General features: G+C 44.5%; 1 protein-coding gene across 3 annotated transcripts in view; it reads left to right on the top strand.

Annotated features, from left to right (window-relative positions):
• The window catches only part of LOC123763999 (deoxynucleoside kinase), a 32,031-nt gene extending 21,231 nt beyond the window's left edge, over nucleotides 1-10,800 (top strand). For 2 of the 3 annotated variants that reach the window (XM_045751431.2, XM_045751429.2), the window contains exons 5-7: nucleotides 2,196-2,314; nucleotides 7,522-7,616; nucleotides 10,322-10,610. In XM_045751431.2, the coding sequence (XP_045607387.1) occupies nucleotides 2,196-2,314; nucleotides 7,522-7,616; nucleotides 10,322-10,474 (367 nt within the window). In that variant the 3' untranslated portion in view covers nucleotides 10,475-10,610. Of the gene's footprint in view, nucleotides 1-2,195; nucleotides 2,315-7,521; nucleotides 7,617-10,321 lie in introns of all 3 variants that reach the window. The other variant, XM_045751430.2, reaches the window with a different exon arrangement.
• Nucleotides 10,801-14,772: the final 3,972 nt, after the last annotated feature.

The raw sequence follows: 14,772 nt of genomic DNA, 5'->3' as shown, positions 1-14,772 counted from the left end.
GTTTAGCTCTCACCAAGTCAAACCTGGCGTCAGGTTTGACGCCAAGTCAAAACTTGGTCTTGTGAGACCAAGTCAAGCTCTCACAAGTCAAACCTGGCATCAGGCCAGGCTTGAGGAGTAGAACAACTCGCAGAACCCTATTAAGCAGGTGGGACTTCTGAATTAAGTCGTCTAGGTGCTCGTCAAATTATCTCCTATATTTACCTGAAGACTGGATATATCCAGAATCGTATATATGTCCTTGTTATTAAAGAATAAGCAAAATAAACCTGCTCACCTATGTGAAAATTAATCCTTTATGCCTGAGTCTATCTACTTTGATGAAGTAACTATTTCCAGGAACAATGTAACCAGATCACTGACACAAGGCTAGTAACACCTGTTGAGTCCTATAATCTACAGTCATGGTGATACTACAGTATAGCTGCTGCTATTAAAGAGTGTTGTGTCAAGACAGAGGATGCCTTGGCCATGTTTTGGTCTGTTGCACTCTCCTTGGATAGACGGCTTGCTCCACACCCTGCTGTGTGCTATCCCTTACTCTTACTGCCACCCTCTACCATAACAATGATTCTGCCTATCATTAACTGTAGTTAAGGTTAAGATGGGCTATGGGAAAAAGATAAATCTAAGCCTGCAAACAAAAGCCAGTAACAGTATGCCTATGTACCCACAAGTACTTATTACAACATTCACGGGACTGTCAACAGCGTCTTTCCTAGGGAAAACAGATAAATTGACTCCAACTGATTTCAGTTTAGATGTAGTGGATATACTGCAAAAGCAAACAAATTGTGTCCTATAAATAGGGTGCTTGCGGTTTCACTTTGATGCAAACAAATTCACCTGAAGAATGAGAAACTTCTCAGATATCCAAAGTATCAATACCCTAGTCCAGCTCCCTCCCTTTCAGATGAAACCATTATAGACTGCATGTGAACACAACACCCCAAAAATGTGAACTACTGTGAGGACTAAAGCCTGAAAAGTCAGCATCTAGCTTAAAAAACAGGAGAGAGGAAGAGAAAGAATCTCCCTCCCCTCCCCCCCACCCCATCACAGTTGGCCTGTGGGCCACTCCAAGCAACAGCCTGGTGGACCAAACTCTCACAAGTCAAGCCTGACCTTGGAGAGTAGAACAACTCCCAGAACCCCATCAATCAGGTATCAACCAGGTATCCCCCCTGCCTTATAAAGCAAAACACCATTGGAGCACTGTCAGTGTGATTGCCATACAGTGACCCTCAGTTGAGAGGTACGTTTGAGCAACATCCAGTTGCCACATCCTGAATGTTGATTTTGAGACTGTAACAATGTCAGAGAAGAGTGCCCTTGACCAATCTGATCAGACTGCTGACAACCCTAACCCACACTGAACACACGTAAAAAGCTTGAGGTAATATTGGAGCCGGCAACGAGATGAGGAATAAAGACACTGGTTCAACCATTTCTGTCAGATGTGGACCAGGGAACCTATATGTAAAATTGTCAACCCAGGAGCCTATAAGAAGTGATTCGGAAGAAGGCCATATCTGGGAGGGAAAGGGAAGCTGCACTTGTATCCCAGAGCAATCTCATCAAGGAGAGGTATTGTGAAAGCAGGAACCAAGACTTTGGCATTGCCGAGAAAGCAAAAGGGGCCCAGCTCTTCCAGATGTGCTACTTTGAACTAGCAGACCATCACAATGATCAGGAGCCCAAATGAGCTAATGTAGAGATAAACCAAGATGTTGATGCCCTAGACATGAAGCCCCTGGAAACTCATCCTGGGGAGTGGTCCTGACTGCTAGATTAAGGTATATTACGGTATAAGTGGGTTGGGGAGGATGGATGAAGGTGGCAGGCATGACCAACTGTACTGAATTCATAATATTGTTTGTACTATAGTGATATATGCCAGACATTGGGACCTGGAGTATTTGGTAAAAAAAAAAGTGCAGCATTTTGGGAACATTTATACTTTTTGCGTTCTCTTTTCAGGTACTGTACTGCCATATGCAGAGGTTATATTTTAACCCTTGGTTCTATTTCACCAAGGTCATTTGAATTGATAATTAAATTTGTTAAACAGCATGATCTACTACCTTCAATCCCTCTCTACAGTTTTATGATAATTTAGAACCAAATTTGTTATTAATAGCTTAGTGTGTTCAATAATGAAAATATTGCAATTTATTGATATGTAAAATTTTCAGATATTGTTTTGTGGAGAGTGGCCATGACTGTGGTCATCTTAAAGCAGCTGAATACAGTGTCTTGTGTGAATACTATGACCTCTTGGAATCTAAGCTGGATATTGGAATTGATCTTATTGGTAAGTACTGATTAGGAAATTTACAAGGTAGGAATCAATGCTGTCAGAACTGCATGCTTAACCCCTGGGTTGCGTGCTCGAACTTCCACAACAACCCTGCTATGTGCGAGTAAAAAAATTCAGTTATATTTTTTAATATTGTTAAAATGTATTCTCTGATCATGAGAAAAATAATTTACTTTGGCCATGGTAGAGGGAGGAAATTATGAGATAAAATCATGATTTATAAGTATTCCTGGAGCAATCGCCCCATGGAGGTTGCTCGGGGCACGGTTTGAGGCAGGAGTTGTCAGAGAGATAATTTTACATATTTACTTCATTGTCACTGATTTGTTTTTTCACAGTTTTCTGTGGGGAGCCCCTACGGCTCCCTGGAGCTTATCGGGCTAATGTATGTTATATTAGACCGGGACATTAGCTTAGGAGTTCAGACCTACCAGGGACCAGCGCCAGAACCTGGCCCCTTCAGAGAGGTTTCAGGGAGCAATGGCCCTGGAAAACCCCCTTGTGGTTGGGGTTTTCCTTATCTGCCATCGACCGGGGTTAGGCACCCAGAAAGGTAGGCATAACAAAACAACCCCACATGGTAAAAAACTAAAACAAAAAAACGAACAGAGAGGTAGAAACTCCCTACAATCCCAAGGAAACAAGCAAACATCACACTTTACTGCCGCGCCGATCGTCTGCACAGCCCTCCCCGCCCCAAGAGGGGAAGGGGGGAGCCCCGGACCTACCGCGCCGGCTGCCAAGCTTCATTTCGTAAGCTAATGTCAACCGGGATAGACGCTTCTCTGGCCTCAGTTTCCTAGGCGGTGTTTGCCTTGTGTGGCGTTCACTGCCGTGTGTTGTGTTGTGCGGTGGCCAGGAGTACCTCATCAGTGCTGGGGCTGCATGCGCTTAGTGGCTGACTTCCCTAAGCGCCCTGTGAGTAATGCCCCTGCGTAACAGGGTTATCTTCCCTGGGGCATTCAGGAACCATTCCCATAGAAGTTCTTGCTGCTCGGCATTTACCTCGCCCTTTGGGCCAGCTGGGGCTTGGGGCCCTTGTTTGGCCCTGGGTAGGGATTGGTATTGTGCTAGGTTAGGTTAGGACACACCCCGGACATGAACCATGAGGTTCATGTCCGGGGTGTGTCCTGCATCCTGGTGGACAGCTGTCTCGGTTCATTCCTCTGTTCGCGGATTGGCCAGTCGTCGCTGACTCATTTTGTTGGCTCTGTCGGACGTATGGACTCCTGGCCATGGACGTCTTCGAGTCGGCGTGGTCTAGGCGTCGCCCATTTTATATGACACCCTTACCCGCCTGCGAGGCGTTCACAGTGGATGCTTTTCGGCAGGACTGGTCGAGGTGGGGGTACCTGTTCCTCTTCTACCGGTCCAGCTGTTGCTTCGGGTTCTGGCTCGGTTGCAGCCCATTCCCACGAGAGTAGTCCTTATGGTTCCTTGGTGGCCGGCACAACTTTATATTCAGACGCTGCTTGATAGGTGTCTGAACCCGGGGCGTTTTCCCGCGGCTCCGCCTCTTTTGGCAGGTCGGATCGGTCCTGTACGTGACTGGTTCGGCCTTCTCCTCGGCTCTTCGCGTCTGGTATTTTGAGGCGGGTATCACCATCTCTGTGGTGATCAGGTGGCTTTGTTGATGGTGTCCCACCTGCGAGCTTCATCTTGGTGACAGTATGACGTTCCTGGTGTTTCTATGCATTTTTTCTTGCTCTTCGTAAGTTGTCTTCTCTTTCACATCAGGTTGTCTTGTCCTTTCTTGGGTTTTCAGGTCTCCAGTTATTTGATGTTTCTTACTGTCACCTCATTTTGTGCGGCGCTGGCGGAGCCGTTCCAGCTTGCGTTCGGGGTGGAAGTCACATCTGCCCCGTTTCGTACGCTTTCTCGTGTTTTGTTTCACCTCCGGCCTGCTCATGCGTCGCCTGAGCCGTCCTGGTCCTTGATCAGGGTGCCTTCTTATCTTCTCAGTTTGTGGTAGCCCCTTCGGTTCAGGTTTCTGCTCTTTGGTACTGGTGGTAGGTTTGTACGTTTGCAGCCTTTCTCCGTCCTGGCGACGGTCAAGACGGCTGTTTTCCGGAGGGGTTCTTGGGTTATTGATGCTTGATTGGTTTGGCCGGGGGTGCATCCTGTGTTGTCCGGTTGCGTTTTTTGCCGTTACCTGCGTACCGTGTCTGGGGATGCACTTTGGGTTGATCCGGTTCCCCTTGTTCCCTGTTTCAAGGCTCGGGTCTCCCAGGTCGTCCGCAGAGTTTTTCAGTCTTCCAGCCTGCGGTCTGTCCTTGCGCCCTTGGTGTTCGGACATTTGCAGCTTTTGCTGCTGTGTTGGTGATGTCTAGGGCTTATTTCGGGTGCAGGGATTTGAGGGTCGCACAGGTTCTTGGCTGCCCATTCTTTATGCGCGTCTCCTGTGCGTTCTTGTTGCCTTGGGTCGCAGGTTGCTGCCTGTTGTTTCGGCTTCGTGTTGAGGAATTTGTGGCGGCCGCCTCCCGGGTTAGCCCTTTCTTTTCCTTCTCTTTGGGTATGAAGCTCCAGGAAGCCATAGGGGCTCCCCACAGAAAACCAGGGTTGAATGTAATGAAACGCCATTTTCTGGGTGAGCCCCGGAGGCTCCCTGGCAACCCTCCCTCCCACCGGTCGGCAGTTTTTCGTGTTGGTTGAAGCTTAGCTTCCAAACTGAAGCTAGGCAGCCGATGCGGTAGGTTCGGGGCTCCCCCTCCACCCCCCGGGGCAGGGAGGGCTGCGCGGACGATCGGCACGGCAGTAAAGTGTGATGTTTGCTTGTTTCCTTAGGATTGTAGGGAGTTTCTACCTCTCTGTTCGTTTTTTTGTTTTAGTTTTACCATGTGGGGTTTGTTTTGTTATGCCTACCTTTCTGGGTGCCTATCCCCGGTCGATTGCAGATAAGGAAAACCCCAACCACAAGGGTTTTTTTCCAGGGCCATTACTCCCTGAAACCTCTCTGAAGGGGCCAGGTTCTGGCACTGGTCCCTGGTAGGTCTGAACTCCTTAGCTAATGTCCCGGTCTAATATACATTAGCTCGATAAGCTCCAGGGAGCCTCTGGGGCTCACCCAGAAAATGGCGTTTCATTACATTCAACGCTGGTTTTTTGGATCAGTGTTGGCTGTGCTCGGCAGTGCCTTAGTTCTCTGACACTATGCTATTTCTTTCACAGTTCTCTTGACTTGTTCTCGAGTCATGGGTGATTGTTCTTGGACACAGGGTACTAATACCCAGTGCTTTGTCCTGTATGTGTTGGCTTTGGTTCATTCTTTGTGCCTTGATTCATTGTGTGTACCTACAGGTTGTACCTTTGTGGCTGGGAAAGAATGGTTGTTTCACTAGATTTGCTAACCTTCGTGTTTCTAGAATGACTGGCTTAGGTAATTGTTAGCCCCTTTGCCTGGGTACCTAAGCCTATTTTTAGGCACAATTGATCAGGCTATGAGAACTTTGTTACTAATTTGCCTCCTTTTAAATATGCTATCCTTGTCCACCTTGTCTGCTGGTATTTCTTGAGTTTCTTGTAAATAGTAATCATATCTCTATGCATCTTTTCTCTTCTAAATTTGTGAGGTTGGGTTCCCCTAACTTGTCCTCATTGCTTGAGCCTTCTTTATTCTGTGAGTGTAAATCAAATCTTTGTACTTCCTCAGTTTCATTTTGTGTTTCATAGGAAGTAGTTTCCTTGCCAGTGCTGCATACTTCAGTAATGGTTTCCCCTTGAAAGCCTCTTTGTTTTAACTTATAAATACTGTCCTCTCCTTATGAGAAAATCCGTAGGAGCCGTGATGAGGGTTCGAACCTTTGTGGTGGGTGTTCCCACGCACACACAGTAGGCGACTAGACCACGACATGGTATAATCTCTTACGGATTTTCTCATTGATTCAGTTATGTTAATGTCATTAGTCTCTATGCTGTCCTTATGTTCAACAACTTCCCATATGCCCCTAACATTACCCTTTTCACCTAAATTTATTGTAATAGTATGAGGATTGTATCCAATCCCAGGCATTTCTCTTTTATTGTTTCTTGCATGTCTCTTATCTTCCTTTCCCATCTTCATTACCTTACACTTTCTTTGGATTTAATTCCATCAGCCATTTATCTTCCAATTCCTGAAGTTTGTCATGTCTTTAATATTTTAGTCCTCTTATTTTCTTACTCTGCTCAATAGCTTTGCATCATTCACAAACATTTACATACAGTACCAACTTAACAGGAGAGAGGTTTTTATATCAAATTAGACAGGACATTAATTAGAAATTAACATGAATTAAATAGGACAGAGCCCTAAAAAAAAAACCTTTCCACTCCTCTTCAGCTTGACGTAACTGACTCATTTCCACCCCATCAGGTGCTTCCTTAACCAACTAAATGTTTTTTTTTTCATTATTCCTGCTAGTCTCTGCATCTTGTGTATTAACATTTTGTGCCCGAAACACTATGCGTGCTAGTGGCTTTACAAAAATGTAAGATCATTATTGCTATGTACTCTTAACCCTCAGTGTACCTTCTTGTATATACATAAATAAATGAATTAAGTAAATAAAAGGTTTCTGACATTCTAGGAAGATGGTCTACTCATCATTTGTTCTCTTATTTTTTAGTGACCATATTATTGAATTCAATCAAGTTTCAAGTGTGATTTTCCCTCCCAGAATTCCTTAGGGAAAACGGATTATTTTGTATGAAATAAAAAAAACGGTTACGTAGATATAATCTTGATTTGAATGCGACATTATGTGGACATTCTTTAACATTCATTAATCTGTATAAAAGAGTTTGGTCTGTGTCTATAATGCTATGTACAGTAGCCTTGTTTGTCTGTGTCTGGCCGTCCCTGCTGTGTGTGTGTGTGTGTTTATTTCTCTGCTCCGTTTCTTCAGCAGTATCCCTGTCTTCATTTTCCTCACTCTAGGTTTGTTCTTGTGTTTTCTTTCTTATTGCATTTGTTTCTTATTAAACAAATGAAATCATTAGGCATAAATTCCCTTGACATTGACCTTGATATGTACAAGACCACCACTCTTTATGAAGGGTCAGCCCATATTTTATTGGATTAGTTTTTCCAGGTGTATTTAAAGTTAAGCTCTTTGTAATTCATTTTTATGTAGTTATATTTTGTCTCAACAATTTGTTTTTTGCATTTTTCAAATTAGTTCTATGTTATTACAAAAGATGGAAATATGTTAACAATATTTCAGTGTACTTGAGATCTACACCTGAAGTAGTACACGGTAGGATGCTGAAGAGAGGTCGATCTGAGGAGGCTGGTGTCCCCTTGGAATACTTGAAGGTGGTGAGTATCTGTTAACCTTAGTCTGTTTATGTTGTAGATTCTGTACTTTGTATACTTCATTTTCTGAGGGGAGCCCCTAAGGCTCCCTGGAGCTTATCAGGTTAATGTATGTTATATTAGACCGGGACATTAGCTATGCAGTTCAGACCTACCAAGGACCATGAGCCAGAACCTGGCCCCCTTCAGAGAGGTTTCAGGGAGCAATGGCCCTGGAACCCCCTGAAACCTCCGTCCCAACCCGAACAGGGCAGCCCCCGAAGTCACCCGAGTCTCGGCACCAAGTAAACCCTGCCTTGACCCTGAAACCCGCAGACAGTCAAGAACCGGGAACAGGGAGGGGAAAGGGGGCAAACAACCCTAACCAAAACGGGGTGGCCCCGGGGCATCCAGGTGGGAAACCAACCTATCTCGTTGCAGCTCTGCCCATTATTTAACCTAAACCAAGCTTGCAACGCGGATGCCGCTTGTACTCTGAACAGGAAGGACATCAGAAGAGTACTGGAGAACAATCAAAGAACACTTCTCACAAGACTCCGGGTCGAGGTGTCAGGGACCCAACAGGCAGCATGACCGAGGCAGAACTGGTGAGTGTCACCCTGAGATAAGGGGACAGAGCAACCTTCAAACTCACACGAAGTGAGATGGGACCCAGGGGATGTATCCATTGGACCACAGTTTTCCAGGGCCCTTAGGCGCTCTGCTAAAGGAAGCCTTTAGCAGAGCGGAGGTAAAAGTGGCGACTGTCACCCTGAGACAAGGGAACAGCAACCAACGAACCCGGAAGACACATCCAATGGGCCCCCATGCCCCGGCAGGGTTTTCCAGGACTCGTAGGCTGACTGCTACGGGAGGCCCAGGCAAGGTGTTGCTAACCGGTTAGCACCCAAAGCTAACACGGGGTAGATAAGAACACTGAAAACCCCTGCGACATGTACAATCACGGGGTCCTAGCAGAGGGCCACCAAACACTACCAGTGGAACTATAGCCACACTAGGCAGACCCCCACAAGGCAACTGAAAATGACCCCTCAAAAGTACACCGTCCCCAGAGGCAACAGGAACCAGTCGCCGTGTAGGTAGCAGGTCGCGCAACACCTTGGCGCCCTAACCAGCACAATACCAGTCCCTACCCAAGACCAAACAAGGGCCCCAAGCCCCAGCTGGCCTCAAGGACGAAGCAAATGCCAAGCAGCAAGAGCCTCTACAGGAATGGTTCCCGAACGCCCCAGAGAAGGTAACCTTGTCACGCAGGGGCAGTACTCACAGGGCGCTTAGGGAAGGAAGCCCCTAAGCGCATGCAGCCCCGGTACTGATGAGGAACACCTGGCCACCGCACAACACAAAAAACGGCAGTGAGCACCACAAAGGCAAACACCGCCTAGGAAATTGAGGCCAGAGAAGTGTCTGTCCTGGTTGACATTAACTTACGAACTGGAGTGCTATGCAGCCGGCACGTTGAGGTCTGGGCGCCCCTCCCCTTTTCGGGGAGGGGCGGGCTGCGCAGACGAGCGGCGTGGCAATAGTGTGTTAAGTTTGCTTGTTTGCTCGTTAATTTGGGATTGCAGGGAATTCTACCTCTCTGTTCGGTTTTTGTTGTTAGTTTCTTACCATGTGGGGTTTGTTTTGTTATGCCTACCTTTCTGGGTGCCTAACCCCGGTCGATGGTAGATAAGGAAAACCCCAACCAGGGGGGGGGTTCGCATAGTCCGATAAGCTCCAGGAAACCTCCGGGGCTCACCCAAAAAATGGCGTTTCATTACATTCAATGCTGGTTTTTTCCACCAGTTCCACCAAAAGCCTATAATATAGGGATTGTTGCTAGTCTGCATAGGGGGGGGATGGAAGACATTGTTTTGTAGGCATTTTCACAAATTGATAATACAGTGATTTTATGTAAACTAATACTGATTTTTTATTTATTTATATTGTTTTCTGAGAGGGAATCCTCAATAGCTCTCTAAGCTTTGGTCTGGTACCATCAGGCCTAGCACAACATGTTAGGCCTTAGAGACCCATCTGTCACCTGCTGGAAGCAGGACCACAATCTGCCTCATTGTAAGACAAAGGGAGCAGGGGATCAGAGATGAACACAAAGTGGGAATTACCCACCTAAGCATGGGCACAACAAAACAAGTAACTGCTTGAAAGAAATTAGGCATCCTTAGATAAGCACCTCAGCTTAGATAAGATTACCTCAGCTATTAGGTAAATAATCTGACAGTAATGCACCTAATTGCCACCCGATGGCAGCTCAGGTCAGTGAGATGGAGGTAAAAAGTGAATAAGAACTGCTTTTTTAAATTTAGAGAAAACAAAACAGGAGTATATAAGTAGAAACTTTTAATATAAATGAGCTGAAGAAATTAAAACAAACCATTTCTTATAGTAAATACTGTAATACAATACATATATTTGTATATTTAGACTTATTATTCTAGGCAGGGTATGAAAATGTAAACCACACTGTTAGATAAGCATTATTAGTTAAGCATCACCCTCCTCCAGCAGTCATGCTTGTGTTTTAATTTCATTAACATATGATAGACTCTCTGAGATTGATTTTCTGGTATAACTGGGAAAAAGTAAGAAGATACTTATACAGTTTCAATCAACAGTTAACTGCTCATTACAACTGTATAACTCATTAATTAACAATTAACTAACATGACAAATTATCTTGCATTCAATAATGATTTGTGTTTCAGGTTCACACTTATTATGAGAAATGGCTACTGAATAACGAGCCTCGGGCGCCTCCGGCCCCTGTGCTCGTTATCAATGCTGACCAAGAACTTGAGGATGTTAAGAAAGAATATGACTTAAGAAAACCTGTAATCATGGGTGAAAAACCACTGTAGCACATACAGGAAAGTCTTCATTAATTTAAACTCTTCAATATTGTTTGTTTGAAGTTATAATGTTGAGAATGACAATCTTATCTAACTTCCAGATATAGCAATAAATTTTACTGATGTGACTTCATGGGTTATTATTGCATTATTTGAATTAAACTTTATTTAGGAAGCTTTATTGCTTCAAGACAGGTTTTAAAACGTATTTTATTGATTTCATAACCTACTCATTAGCTAGTTTTATTACTGTTTATTAATTAAGAACTTTAATTTCTCAATACCCAGATACATATCCTCTTGTGACAATGTTTTATATAAATTGATAAGTGTTCTGTATTTGTTTTTTTCCACTTATAAATATGTAACCTTTTCTTTACCATATATTTGGTTATATTTAATCAACTATGAAATGCTTTGTTTACTTGCTAAGAAAAAAAAGATAAACAAAATATTGATCTCTCTAATATATTTACAAATGTATACAGCTATATATTAATTAACAGCAATGTTAAATAGTTTTGTTAATTTTATACTAAAATATTGTTACCTTGTAGTGCCCCCTGTTGGCAAATGCTAGACAGCATTACAAATAAATGTTAGATATATTTTTAGTTTATATTATTTCAATTTAAAAGAACTGAATTGATAAAGGAAAACCTTAGCTATAACCCTGATGCCTTACTCCCATCCTGGGAGGTTGCCATTAGGGGGTGTGCACAGCACAGGTTTCTCCAGTGGACTCTTTATCGCCACAAAAACCACTCCTTAAAGCTCTAACCCTTCCTCCTACACTTTCATATTATTTCAATCATCCAAGATGTTGGTCATCTGCCTCTATCATATAAACACTGTATTTCATCCATTCTTGTAATTACCTGAATAATTACCTAAGTGTATTTACAGGATGAGAGCTACACTCGTGGTGTCCCGTCTTCCCAGCACTATTTGTCATATAATGCTTTGAAATAAACACTTAGGCATTCTACTAACATCTCCCTTACTGGCTAGGTGTATTGTGCTGCTTCACCCTCTCTGCATTTCATTCCCTCAGTCTTTTCACTTATGAGGCCGGATGCACAATTTCTCAACCTTTCTCAAACATGCTCAAACCTTTTGTGCATAATCTACATGATAAATGCTCCAACTTTTCCTAATGGAACAACATCATAACATGAACAGAAAAAAATACAAACTTCACAATTTAAAATTTCTATATTGTCTAAAATTTCACCAATTTTTATTTTGGTCATTATGAGGATCAAAATGGCATATAAAGTTTATTTTCCTTCAAAAAAAATAATAATAATTTGAGAGTATAACCCCTCCCTTTCTGGTTCGTTGTCACCGTGAGGGGCTTGGTGGTCGGCTGCCGGAGTGTGATGCTCCGTGGGACAGTCCTCGGTCCTTTTGTGGCCTTATGCTCCGGCTGCTGTCTTTACCAAATTTGGCCAGAACTCCTTTCCTTTTCCTTGTGTTTTGTTTTTCTCCCCCCCCCCCCCTCCTTTCTAATTGTCATTTCCTGCCGACCTTTTGCCTGTTTTAATTATACTCTTGGACTTCTTCTATTTTGACGCCCGGGTATTTGGGGAGGCATACTCTTGCTGCACCCATAGAACTGTAGTACCCGACGTCGAGAGCGAGGGGAACCTTTTATTGTCAATCCTCCTTTTGTCACTGAGCCCGATTTCGACGGACTCACGGTTCTTAAGGTGTCGTTTGTGGGGCGTATACTCACGATGCACCCCTGGGGGGCCCCGGCAAGATTGGCGATAGCTTCTTGTTGGGTGTCCTGCCTCTAATTGTGACTCCATGGTGGGTGTGGGGGCACATTCGTGAATAAAAGTTTTTTCCTCGTTTTCATGGCTGATAATGTTTCCCTTGTTCCTTCTCAGGCTCGTGGGGTGGGCGACCAAGCCCCCGAGTCAGACTGTTGGAGGACCAGGCCCTGTAGCCCCCACTGCGTTGGGCCCCAACCCCTTGACTACTCCCCTCAGCTTCCCTCCCTCCTCTGCGGTAGGGTCGAGTTCCCAGGCCCCCAGTGGTGACCACCTCGTCCCCTGGCACGTCTCCGTCTCTCATTGTGACTATTCCGCCTTTTACCCCCTCTCTCTCTGGGGGTTCTTAATGCCGTCCCCGCCACGGCTGCTCTCGCACGATCCCTTCCCGTACTAATACTTACAGCGCCTTGTTTGGTCCCACTACATGGGCCAAATGGTGGAGATACTTTGATCTCCACCATCTGGATTCTACTCCTCCTGACAATTTCTCCCTCCATAAACACCTTGTTGATTCAGTAGATGCCTCTGTTACTTTTAACTCTACTAGTTACAGTACGCGTGTCGTCGCTGCTCCTTCTCAGGATGCAGCTACTAGCTTAGCCACTTTGTCCTGCATTGGAGAGACCCCCTATTCGGGTCTCCAAAAACGCTCGGTTAAATGCCAGTGTTGGCACTGTTCTCCTCCCACACCATGTTGCAACTGGTGTTCGGGACCTCAAACATTGCCATGAAGATATTAAACATATCCTCAAAGCCCAAGGCCATTCTGTCCCCAGGTTATCTTATGATTTTGGGGCTTTTTAGTGTTCCCGCGGCCCGGTCCTCGACCAGGCCTCCACCCCCAAGAAGCAGCCCGTGGCAGCTGACTAACACCCAGGTACCTATTTTACTGCTAGGTAACAGGGGCATAGGGTGAAAGAAACTCTGCCTCTTGCGGTCGTCGCCATCAGCCAATTCGAGTTGTTAAAATCACCTTTGATAGTAGGGCCCTTCCACCCTCTATTATTCTTGCTGGTGCCAGATGCTCCATTCAGGAGTACATTCCCTCTCCTAGACTGCAACAATTTTTTTTTTTTTTTTTTGCACCTAAGTGTAGTTGCAGGATGAAAGCTAAGCTTGTGGTGTCCCGTCTTCCCAGCACTTTTTGTCATATAACGCTTTGAAACTACTGACGGTCTTGGCCTCCACCACCTTCTCACTTAACTTGTTCCAACCGTCTACCACTCTGTTTGTGAAAGTGAATTTTTTTATTTCTTTGGCCTCTGTGTTTAGCTAGTTTAAATCTATGACCTCTTGTTCTTAAAGTTCCAGGTCTCAAGAAATCTTCCTTATCGATTTTATTAATTCCTGTTACTATTTTGTATGTAGTGATCATATCATCTCTTTTTCTTCTGTCTTCTAGTTTTGGCATATTTAATGCCTCTAACCTCTCCTCATAGCTCTTGCCCTTCAGTTCTGGGAGCCACTTAGTAGCATGTCTTTGCACCTTTTCCAGTTTGTTGATGTGCTTCTTGAGATATGGGCACCACACAACCGCTACATATTCTAGCTTTGGCCTAACAAAAATCGTGAACAATTTCTTTAGTATATCGCCATCCATGTATTCAAAAGCAATTCTGAAGTTAGAAAGCGTGGCATAGGCTCCTCCCACAATATTCTTTATGTGGTCCTCAGGTGATAGCTTTCTATTTAGAACCACCCCTAGATCTTTCTTTATCAGAATTCTTTAAAGATTTCTCTCATAATATATAGGTTGTGTGGGGTTTATGTTCTCCTATTCCACATTCCATAACATGGCATTTATTAACATTAAATTCCATTTGCCAAGTGGTGCTCCATATACTTATTTTATCCAGGTCATCTTGAAGGGCATGACAATCATCTAAGTTTTTTATCCTTCCTATTATCTTAGCATCAGCAGCAAACATATTCATATAATTCTGTGATCGCTACAGTTTTTGCTATCTTGCACGATCCTTACAACATCCTTACTCTCGCCTCTACTGTGCTTTGACTTTTACCTCTCCTGTAGTTACTGTGCCTCTTCACCACCTCCCTCTTTCTGTCTGTCTGTCTCACTTACAAGATTCTGTTTCGGTTCATATTACCAATGTTTCTCCTCGTATTGTTCCATCCCTGCCCCCGTGGAGGGTCCCCCTTCCCAAATTTTGTACTTCTCTGATCTGCATTACTAAAGCTTTTACCCCTTCTACAGTTCTGAAACGCCTCTTCCTTGAGCACTTTTCTTCTCCCACTCCGTTCCCATCTTCACCGATGGGTCTAAGTCTGCTGACGGTGTGGGCTACTCTGTTGTTTTTCCTGACCACACTTATATGTGTCGCCTTCCTCCGGAGGCTAGCATCTTCACAGCAGAACTTTATGCTATTCTCTATGCTGTTTGTCTCCTGCTTTCCTGATGTCAATCCTCCTTTGTGGTGGTAGTTGACTCGTAGTGCCCTCATGGCTTTAGGGTCCTTTAATCCGGTCCACCCGATGGTCATCGAGATTCAACATTGGCTGTTTCTT

Source organism: Procambarus clarkii, chromosome 23 (assembly GCF_040958095.1).
Source record: "Procambarus clarkii isolate CNS0578487 chromosome 23, FALCON_Pclarkii_2.0, whole genome shotgun sequence".
Classification (NCBI taxonomy): domain Eukaryota; kingdom Metazoa; phylum Arthropoda; class Malacostraca; order Decapoda; family Cambaridae; genus Procambarus; species Procambarus clarkii.
The sequence above is the reverse complement of the archived record's forward strand: the minus strand, read 5'-3'. Positions and strand labels throughout refer to the sequence as shown.